Here is a 10,293-nt window from a genome sequence, read left to right as displayed (position 1 = left end):
GTTAGTCTATCCATCACCATGGCAACGAAAAGGGGCTCAGAGCTGGTCCATGGTGCATCCCACCTCTACACTAAACTCCCGTTACTCCTGCTGCACACTTCACTGCTGTCCTACATGTCCTGAACTACTCTGACATACTTCTCTGCCACTTCAGACTCTCATGCAGTACCACAGTACCTCATGCAGTACCACAGTACCACATGCAGTACCACAGTACCACATGCAGTACCACAGTACCACATGCAGTACCTCATGCAGTACCACCGTTCACATTTGAGGGCTGAGTGATTTTCTAAACGGTTTTCTGCGTGGGCAGTCTCACCCTGGAAGCCGATGCCCTCCCAGTGTGCCCCGTAGCGGGGACAGTCCAGCCTGCTGCCCACCAGTCTCTTATAAATGGTCTGGAGGACACGCATGTGGACCGCCTGGCTGTTGTCCACCTGGCCTACAGAAACAACACACGTGTTCCAGGATCACGGAGGCCTCCACACAGCGGACGATCACACGGACAAACACTCACACTGAGCGATGGCGAAGACCAGCCCCCTCTCCTCCAGGAGCTCCCTGTGCAGCCGGGGGGGGCCGAACAGGAAGTGCGTGAGGGCAGCCAGCCCCGCCCTGCGGATGGTTGGCTGGATGTTCATCTACAGGTGGGAGACACAGCTCATCAATAACCAATAATCAATAAAAGACGAGTCCACATTAACACCACTTCAGTGATGGAATTCATTTAGAAGGATATATTGGGACATGTTTCAAAATTAGTTTGAGTATTGATGAAGAATAAACGTTGGATGTACTGATAAGTGTTTTTCCTGTTGTCTCCTCGTCCTGAACGTCAGAGACGTAGTCCTAAACCCGTCTCTGGGCGTCCTTTAGAGTTAGACGGTGTCTGCCCCCCCCCTACGACTGTTAAATTATACATGAGGTGTTAGGGTCAGAAATTAACAATAGTAAAACCATTAAATGTGGACTTTTGAATATTCGCTCTCCGGTATCGAAGGCGTTTTTAATAAACGATCTGATCTCAGATCAGCATGTTGATATTTTCCTGGCTGGTCCTGAAGATTATTTCAGTTTAAATGAAGCCACGCCTCCCAGTTATGTTAACTCTCATTTGTGGAGACGAGGAGCTCCAGATTAACCCTAAAGCTAAATTAAACGACCCCCCCTTTGAGAGTCATGTTCTGGGTCGTTATAGCTGACCGGCCTCCGGGCCCCGACGCTGATTTATGTCTGAGTTTTTAACACGCGTAGTTCTGAAAACGGAACAGATTCTTCTTGTGGGAGATTTTAACATTCATGTAGATTCAGTGACGACTGCCTTGCTACTGCCTTCCTCTCATTGGTAGACTCAATTGGCCCCTCCCACAGCTTTAATCGCACCTTGGACCTGGTTCTCACGTATGGTATTGCTCCTTGTTCGTAATCCCACGTTGGTTGATAGAAAATGCAGCCAATGTTTCACCTATTTTGTCTCTCAGAAATGAAAGCGCTGCAGGTGTTCTAGTAGGCGGGTCCCAGACTGACCTTCACCTCACCTCTATTAACGGTGAATGATCACCGGGACACGACAGAAGCTAAACAGGTCCGACGTGTCAAGCCCAACATGGCGGTACCGGACTCACCAGCAAGTCCCCGAGGTCCGTGGTCTGGAAGAACTGCAGGGCTTCATTGAAGGAGATGATCGGGGTGGGGTTGGGGTCCTGGGCGAGACCTGCTGGGCGTTACACGTCATTAATGCTTTACTCGCCGCAAACGGACACAACGGTGAAACGCTGACCTGGGGGGCCGTTGTCCAGAACCTCCCACTCCTGCCTGGCCTTTTCCAACTCCACGTCTTCTTCTGTTCAGAGATACACAAATATCAGCAAAACAGCTGAGGGGGTGGGCGATGAGGCCACACCCAGCCCTCTAGCCCCTGCTGTTTTATGCCTTTAGACTCCGCCTTCTTTTGTTATATCTCGTGTTGGAGGCGTTTCAGCCTCAAGACTGGGGCGAACGTCACAGCTCTCCAAATAAATATGTAAGGGCGGGGCTTCTGGAGACTTGGCTGACATCCGGGGTCTGCAGAAAGGATGCACACTAAAGGTTTATCAGCAGGGGGGGTGGAGCCCTTCTTTGTGCTCTTGGACACTGAGATGATGCTGTATGCTTTTTATCTTTTAAAACAAGTCCAGGGCTTTCATCCTGGGGGAGGCTTTACCTGCAGCAGCCGCCTGCTATCCAAGCCCCTCACCTCCTGAGGGAAGAGCAGGTGTGTGAGTGTTTTCCTGTTACCTGTCGGCGTGGGCGGGTCCCCTCCGGCTGTCAGGCTCTGCAGAAGCCCGTTCTGCTTCAGTGCTGAAATCTGGGTAGTTAAAGGGTTAAAATCACGCAGGGCCAGCGGGAGCGAGACGACGGGAATTAAAGGTGATTACCGGCAGGGACGCGAGCAGAGCGCCGCCGTTACCATAGTCCTCCACACGACGACTAGTAATCAGTCCATTCATGACCTGAGAAGACAAAAGGTCACAGAGGTCATCTCTAACAAAGACACATTCCAATGGATCAATGAGACATTCCGTGTGCACTCACAGCCTTCCGGTTGGAATGTCCATTGGTGATGTCCTCCAATGGTCTGCATTCACGGGACAGACCATTCAGGCCCTAGCAGCAGAGAGTCATTCAATCAATAGACCCAAAGAACCCGGTCTCAGGTGCACTTCCTGTCCACTCATCAATGAGGGGTGCACTTCCTGTCCACTCATCAATGAGGGATGCACTTCCTGTAAACATGCCTATTCCCATCAGTTCTCCAACAAACGCAGCAAGACACAAGACCAAGAATGTCGTGGAAGTCCCGGCTGACCTCCAGCCAAACACGTGGCGGCGCCGCTAAGCGAGCTAAGCGAGCTAGCTGAGCGAGCTAGCTAAGCGAGCTAGCTGAGCGAGCTAGCCCGTGATTGATGACATCACACGACAGTTTAGAGCAGATGCAGTCGCTTTACCTCAGTGCAAGACGGAACAGCGACGTCTCCTTCCATTGCAGACGAGTGGGCCGGCTGGCGAGCTGATCCTGGCCTCTAGAGGCTTCTGGACTCGTGGACTGAAGCGAACCGATCCTGGCCTCTAGAGGCTTCTGGACTCGTGGACTGAAGCGAACCGATCCTGGCCTCTGGAGGCTTCTGGACTCGTGGACTGAAGCGAACCGATCCTGGCCTCTGGAGGCTTCTGGACTCGTGGACTGAAGCGGACCGATCCTGGCCTCTAGAGGCTTCTGGACTCGTGGACTGAAGCGAACCGATCCTGGCCTCTAGAGGCTTCTGGACTCGTGGACTGAAGCGAACCGATCCTGGCCTCTGGAGGCTTCTGGACTCGTGGACTGAAGCGAACCGATCCTGGCCTCTGGAGGCTTCTGGACTCGTGGACTGAAGCGGACCGATCCTGGCCTCTAGAGGCTTCTGGACTCGTGGACTGAAGCGAACCGATCCTGGCCTCTGGAGGCTTCTGGACTCGTGGACTGAAGCGAACCGATCCTGGCCTCTGGAGGCTTCTGGACTCGTGGACTGAAGCGAACCGATCCTGGCCTCTGGAGGCTTCTGGACTCGTGGACTGAAGCGGACCGATCCTGGCCTCTGGAGGCTTCTGGACTCGTGGACTGAAGCGAACCGATCCTGGCCTCTGGAGGCTTCTGGACTCGTGGACTGAAGCGGACCGATCCTGGCCTCTGGAGGCTTCTGGACTCGTGGACTGAAGCGGACCGATCCTGGCCTCTGGAGGCTTCTGGACTCGTGGACTGAAGCGAACCGATCCTGGCCTCTGGAGGCTTCTGGACTCGTGGACTGAAGCGGACCGATCCTGGCCTCTGGAGGCTTCTGGACTCGTGGACTGAAGCGGACCGATCCTGGCCTCTGGAGGCTTCTGGACTCGTGGACTGAAGCGAACCGATCCTGGCCTCTGGACTCGAGGACTGAGGCGGGCTGGCGAGCCGGTGCATGGACCACCATTGATTAGTTGATTGATTAGTGCACGCTTAGTGAACCTGTGATGTCACAAAGCTCTCAAGGAGAAGTCCAGCTTCTGTTTGTGTTTGCTCGTGACGAGTGGCTTGATCTGCAGAGACTCAGGTGTGAACACCGACAGGTATCAACCGGCGATACATCACACCTCCCAGTTTGTTGTCCTCCACAGCTCCGCCCCCCTAGAGGGGCACAGAAGCCAGATGACGCCATTGCTTTTCAGGCCTGGGCTCTCCCGGTCCGAGACTCCCCATCACTTTGGTCCTGAAATCCAGTTCCACGTCCAGGCACCGGCACCGGTACCGGCGCCGCCGCCGAAGCTGCGTTATGTCTCCAGCCTCACACGTCCAGAGTCGGCGTGGGTCACGGGAGGAGAAGCCGTCGTATGTACCGGTTCTGAGAATGAGATCAGAACCCTAAAATGTTAATGAGCACGAACCACGGCAACAGACCTGATCCTAGCGTCGCTGTGGGAAGCGTCTGATTGGCTTTTGGTGCCTCATTGGAAACGGTGTTCTATTTTTGTCCAATGGGACGGCTGCAGCTGTTCTGATTGGTTTGGTGACATTATTCCACTTTTATTTATTGATGTTAGTACGCGCTACGGAGGTGATCGGCAGCAAGCCGCCACCTCTCCAGGACCGTGGTCGGATCACATCATACCCTGCAGCCTAGCGCTTTAGCTAGCACTAATTATGGTCATCCGAGTGAACCCTCACTGACAATAAACCGATTCTGATTTCCTGTTGATAAACAGGCAGAGAAGGTGCTGGGAGCGTCGCCCGGCTGATCCGAGGATCCGGATACCATGGCAGGGCTTTTCCCACATCGTTACAGAAGCCTCCATTAATTACATATAAAAATAGAATAGAATAGCACTTTATTCTCATTAAACACGGTGATGCAATGAAATTAGTGCAGTGTAAAAATCAGTAAAGGTCAAGTGCAATGCAAAAGACCGATAAAAAGGATGTTTCAAGTATGAATAAAAGATAGTCAAGTGAACGGAGGCTGGAGCCCAGTGGAGAGACACTGCTAACGCTAGGACCGCCAGCTGTCAGGCTAGCTAGCCCTGCTAACGCTAGGACCGCCAGCTGTCAGGCTAGCTAGCCCTGCTAACGCTAGGACCGCCAGCTGTCAGGCTAGCGAGCACTGCTAATGCTAGCACAGCCAGCTGTCAGGCTAGCGAGCCCCGCTAACGCTAGGACCGCCAGCTGTCAGGCTAGCTAGCCCTGCTAACGCTAGGACCGCCAGCTGTCAGGCTAGCTAGCCCTGCTAACGCTAGGACCGCCAGCTGTCAGGCTAGCTAGCCCTGCTAACGCTAGGACCGCCAGCTGTCAGGCTAGCGAGCACTGCTAACGCTAGCACAGCCAGCTGTCAGGCTAGCGAGCCCCGCTAACGCTAGGACCGCCAGCTGTCAGGCTAGCTAGCCCTGCTAACGCTAGGACCGCCAGCAGTCAGGCTAGCGAGCACTGCTAACGCTAGCACAGCCAGCTGTCAGGCTAGCGAGCACTGCTAACGCTAGGACAGCCAGCTGTCAGGCTAGCGAGCACTGCCAACGCTAGGACCGCCAGCTGTCAGGCTAGCTAGCCCTGCTAACGCTAGGACCGCCAGCTGTCAGGCTAGCTAGCCCTGCTAACGCTAGGACCGCCAGCTGTCAGGCTAGCTAGCCCTGCTAACGCTAGGACCGCCAGCAGTCAGGCTAGCGAGCACTGCTAACGCTAGCACAGCCAGCCGTCAGGCTAGCTAGCCCCGCTAACGCTAAAACCGTCAGCTGTCAGGCTAGCTAGCCCCGCTAACGCTAGGACCGCCAGCTGTCAGGCTAGCCAGCCCCGCTAACGCTAGGACCGCCAGCTGTCAGGCTAGCGAGCACTGCTAACGCTAGCACAGCCAGCTGTCAGGCTAGCGAGCACTGCTAACGCTAGGACCGCCAGCTGTCAGGCTAGCGAGCCCCGCTAACGCTAGCGGCGGCACCGAACCGGAGTCCGGGTCCGACCGCTGTTGAACTGGACCTGCTTCGGTTCGTTTTCCTGTTTCTGCAATAAGAAGCATTTGAAAAGTACCTCGGTTTCTCCCTCCAATCTCAGCGTCCCTTCCCCCGTCCAGAGGCCACATTGATTCCAAGTGCATCACGGGACTTGTGGTTTCTTAGCTCCGAGCCGATCTTCCTTACGTCATTAGTCTCTCTCACTTTGATTAAAGCGCTCCATTCTCTTTTTCTTTCTTCCTTTTTTGAATTTTAACTTTAACCTGAAAGCTTAGCATGTTAGTGGTAGTAGCACTAGTACTAGTATCAGAAGTAGCAGTACTGCTAGAATCGATTAAAGCCAATACTAACAGCTACTTGATCACTAGTCCTTATCTTTCTATTACTACTAGCAAAACTGTATAGAGACAGTTAAAGACAAAAGTTATTATAAAACTTTGTCGTTATATTTAAGTAGAAATATTCGTTGGGTCGGTCCTTGACATTTAAAGCAGCCGACGAATGGATGAACAAACATCCGACATCTAAGCCGAGGTGGGGACACGGCAGGACTCGTGTCTTCCTGCTCCGGACATTTAAAGCATCCCAACCTCCCCCGCTCACTAATGAATAATGGAACCAGAAAGGTGTGGCACATTACTAGCGTTTATTCTCTTGATTGGCAGTCATTGATCCATGAATCAATAAATAAAGTGCAGTTTCACAGTAAGGAGAGGACAATGAGAGGGGAGTGAAGGAAACAAACGAGACGCTGAAGGTCAGGCTGGAGGGGGGGGTGGAACTCCCTGCTCCTGGGTCAGCAGGCCTGAACCGGACCCGTACCAACCTCATCAGCCATCCTTTGCCTCAGGTGGTGGGCGAAGTCCACCTGCATCTGGGACAGAACTTTGTTTGTCATCGTCTTTGGGATCCAGCCCTGCAAGACGACAAAGACGCTGTTGGACTTAGCGGTTCCGAACTGGGTTCCTAACGGTGTCCTGCGTCTGTCCTCGGTGGGTTTAAGACGCTCCAGAGGGACACACACCTTCAGATCGAGATTCAGCAACCAGGTGAAGCTGGTCTTGTTCGGGTCTTCGGTGCAGGGCTTCATAACGATACAGGTGTGTCCGTTCTCCGCTCTGAAACATGATCAATATGGATGACTCATGCACTTCACACAATCTGAGTGCCCCGCCCCTTCACTGACTCACCTGACCACGCCCCTCTGCTCAGGCATTTGTGGGTGCTGAGTGGACATTCCAGCCAGGAAGCAGGTGGAGCCCCGGCGCTTCGCACAGCGGACGCTGACGAAGTCCCTGGTCCCGACCACGTTCCCGGGCGTGTCAGCCGACACCTCGTGGGTGATCACGGTGTTCTGGCCCACCTTCTGGAGGATCTGTGCCACCCAGGTGTGACTGTCAGTGACACGGCTCCCCTCTCCTTCCTGCCTTTCTTACCTTGACCTGTTTGACGGTCGGGTTCCACTCCCCCATCTGCTCCATGTTTGCCACCAGTTCTTCATAGAGGAGGTCCGGACGTTGCTCCAGCATCACCTCCAGCTTGAACACCTTGCCGATGTCAGACAAGCTCTTGCTCAGGACTTTGTCTCCGTTTGCCTGAAGGTATTCAACAATGTCAATGTAGTTATTGATCTGAGCAGGTAGCAGCTGGACCTCTGCCCCGACCGATCAGAGGAACGTTAGCCGAGCCGGTCTCTACTCACGGCCACCGTCTCGATGGTCCAGCCTTCCTGCTGGCTGAGGATGCTGACGGCCTTCTGCAACGCGTCCTCGCCTTGTTTCACATAAGACAGCTCCTCCTCACTGTACCCCTCCTCCTCCTCAATCCGAGAACCTGCAAACAGGACGGAAGGTAAGTTTCCCTTCGTTTGTTCTCCTGGATCCGTGGAAGCATCGCCTCACCGAGGAGGGAGCCTCGACGGCGGACCGGGCCCGGACCTGCCAGCCTCCTCAGCTCATCGTGAATGGCCACCATGGCGTTCTTCCTCAGACCTGGGAGAGAGACCGAAACGAGTTCACGCACAGGAAGTAAACCTCATTCCGTCTCCGTCTCCGTCTCCCACAACGGGACAACGTCCCCCAAGGTGCTGAATGGAGATTTCTGACTCACCTGTCATGTTCCTCGTGTGCCGATAGGAGATCCCAGCGCACAGTTTGAAGGTCGCAGGCAGCATCTCGTGTTCCAGGAGAAGAACACGAAGATTAAAACGGGTCTGAACCGTAAAGCTGCCGGCAAAGCGGAGACGGCGTCTGTGTGCGACCCGGGGAGGAACCTTTATACGAGAGAGAGAGGAATGCAAGGACACACACACACACACACACACACACACACACACACACACACACACACACACACACACACACACACACACACACACACACAGACACACACACAGACACACACACACACACACACACACACACACAGACACACACACACACACAGACACACACACAGACACAGACCACACACACACACACAGACCACACACACACACACACACACACACACACACACACACAGACACAGACCACACACACACACACACACACACACACCTACACACACCCACACACACACACACACACACACACACACACACACACACACACACACACACACACACACACACACACACACACACACACACACACACAGACACAGACCACACACACACACACACACACACACACACACACACACACACACACACACACACACAGACCACACACACACACACACACACACACACACACCCACACACAGACCACACACACACACACACACACACACACACACACACACAGACACACAGACACAGACCACACACACACACACACACACACACCTACACACACACACACAGACACAGACCACACACACACACACACACACACACACACAGACACAGACCACACACACACACACACACACACACACCTACACACACACACACAGACACAGACCACACACACACACACACACACACACACACACACAGACACAGACCACACACACACACACACACACACACACACACAGACACACACACAGACACAGACCACACACACACACACACACACACACACCTACACACACACACACCTACACACACACACACACACACACACACACACACAGACCACACACACACACACACACACACACCCACACACACACACACACACACACACACACACACACACACACACACACACACACACACACACACACACACACACACACAGACACAGACACAGACCACACACAGACACAGACCACACACACACACACACACACACACACAGACCACACACACACACACACACACACACACACACACACACACACACAGACACACACACCTACACACACACACACACACACACACAGACACAGACCACACACACACACACACACACACACACAGACCACACACACACACACACACACACACACACACACACACACAGACACACACACCTACACACACACACACACACACACACAGACACAGACCACACACACACACACACACACACACACAGACCACACACACACACACACACACACACACACACACGGCCATGTCGCCAAGGTTGGCTGGCGGACACTACGAGCATGTTTCACTCTCCCAAACACCGTGTCAGATAACGTTCAGTGCCAGGCCCACACACACACACACACACACACACACCTACACACACCCACACACACCGACACACACCGACACAGACCACACACACACACACACACACGGTGGGTGACACGTGGGAATGACGCATCGTCGCTTCACGGCCTCTCAGCCGAAACACTCTGACTTCGAAGGCGAACATTTTCCGTGTCCTCCGGCGGTGTCCTCCGGCGGTGTCCCCGGCGGTGTCCTCCGGCGGTGTCCTCCGGCGGTGTCCTCCGGCGGTGTCCTCCGGCGGTGTCCTCCGGCGGTGTCCTCCGGCGGTGTCCCCCGGCGGTGTCCTCCGGCGGTGTCCTCCGGCGGTGTCCTCCGGCGGTGTCCTCCGGCGGTGTCCTCCGGCGGTGTCCTCCGGCGGTGTCCCCCGGCGGTGTCCTCCGGCGGTGTCCTCGGCGGTGTCCTCGGCGGTGTCCTCCGGCGGTGTCCCCGGCGGTGTCCTCCGGCGGTGTCCTCCGGCGGTGTCCCCGGCGGTGTCCTCCGGCGGTGTCCTCCGGCGGTGTCCCCGGCGGTGTCCTCCGGCGGTGTCCTCGGCGGTGTCCTCCGGCGGTGTCCTCGGCGGTGTCCTCCGGTGGTGTCCTCCGGCGGTGTCCTCGGCGGTGTCCTCGGCGGTGTCC

General features: G+C 54.8%; 2 protein-coding genes across 2 annotated transcripts in view; both read right to left on the bottom strand.

Moving 5' to 3' along the window:
- elmod3 (ELMO/CED-12 domain containing 3) overlaps positions 1 to 3,044 on the bottom strand; it is an 8,101-nt gene extending 5,057 nt beyond the window's left edge. Inside the window, exons 1-8 of the mRNA XM_068761063.1 lie at positions 2,991 to 3,044; positions 2,578 to 2,649; positions 2,421 to 2,495; positions 2,281 to 2,350; positions 1,784 to 1,846; positions 1,629 to 1,717; positions 521 to 644; positions 323 to 445 (exon numbers count right to left, since the gene is read on the bottom strand). Coding sequence (XP_068617164.1) covers positions 323 to 445; positions 521 to 644; positions 1,629 to 1,717; positions 1,784 to 1,846; positions 2,281 to 2,350; positions 2,421 to 2,495; positions 2,578 to 2,649; positions 2,991 to 3,026 — 652 coding nt within the window. The 5' untranslated portion in view covers positions 3,027 to 3,044. The remainder of the gene's footprint in view (positions 1 to 322; positions 446 to 520; positions 645 to 1,628; positions 1,718 to 1,783; positions 1,847 to 2,280; positions 2,351 to 2,420; positions 2,496 to 2,577; positions 2,650 to 2,990) is intronic.
- Positions 3,045 to 6,636: 3,592 nt separating this feature from the next.
- On the bottom strand, positions 6,637 to 8,745 carry star (steroidogenic acute regulatory protein). Its single transcript, XM_068738416.1, has 7 exons — positions 8,098 to 8,745; positions 7,890 to 7,979; positions 7,691 to 7,821; positions 7,425 to 7,583; positions 7,179 to 7,363; positions 7,013 to 7,106; positions 6,637 to 6,904 (listed from the first exon to the last, which is right to left on the bottom strand). The coding sequence occupies exons 1-7, from the start codon at positions 8,159 to 8,161 to the stop codon at positions 6,785 to 6,787; spliced, it is 843 nt and encodes a 280-aa protein (XP_068594517.1). The 5' UTR covers positions 8,162 to 8,745; the 3' UTR covers positions 6,637 to 6,784.
- Between the last annotated feature and the right edge of the window lie 1,548 nt (positions 8,746 to 10,293).

The sequence above is a fragment of the Brachionichthys hirsutus genome, chromosome 4, assembly GCF_040956055.1.
Source record: "Brachionichthys hirsutus isolate HB-005 chromosome 4, CSIRO-AGI_Bhir_v1, whole genome shotgun sequence".
Taxonomy (NCBI): domain Eukaryota; kingdom Metazoa; phylum Chordata; class Actinopteri; order Lophiiformes; family Brachionichthyidae; genus Brachionichthys; species Brachionichthys hirsutus.
This window is presented reverse-complemented; position numbering and strand designations above follow the sequence as displayed.

What these genes read in the sequence shown, in the direction of transcription:
- star (XM_068738416.1), bottom strand. Translation starts at nt 8,161, where the DNA reads ATGCTGCCTGCGACCTTCAAACTGTGCGCTGGGATCTCCTATCGGCAC. An exon ending in GCACACGAGGAACATGACAG is followed by an intron (nt 7,980 to 8,097) that starts GTGAGTCAGAAA and finishes TCTCTCTCCCAG; the next exon opens with GTCTGAGGAAGAACGCCATG. An exon ending in GAGCAGAGGGGCGTGGTCAG is followed by an intron (nt 7,107 to 7,178) that starts GTGAGTCAGTGA and finishes ATCATGTTTCAG; the next exon opens with AGCGGAGAACGGACACACCT.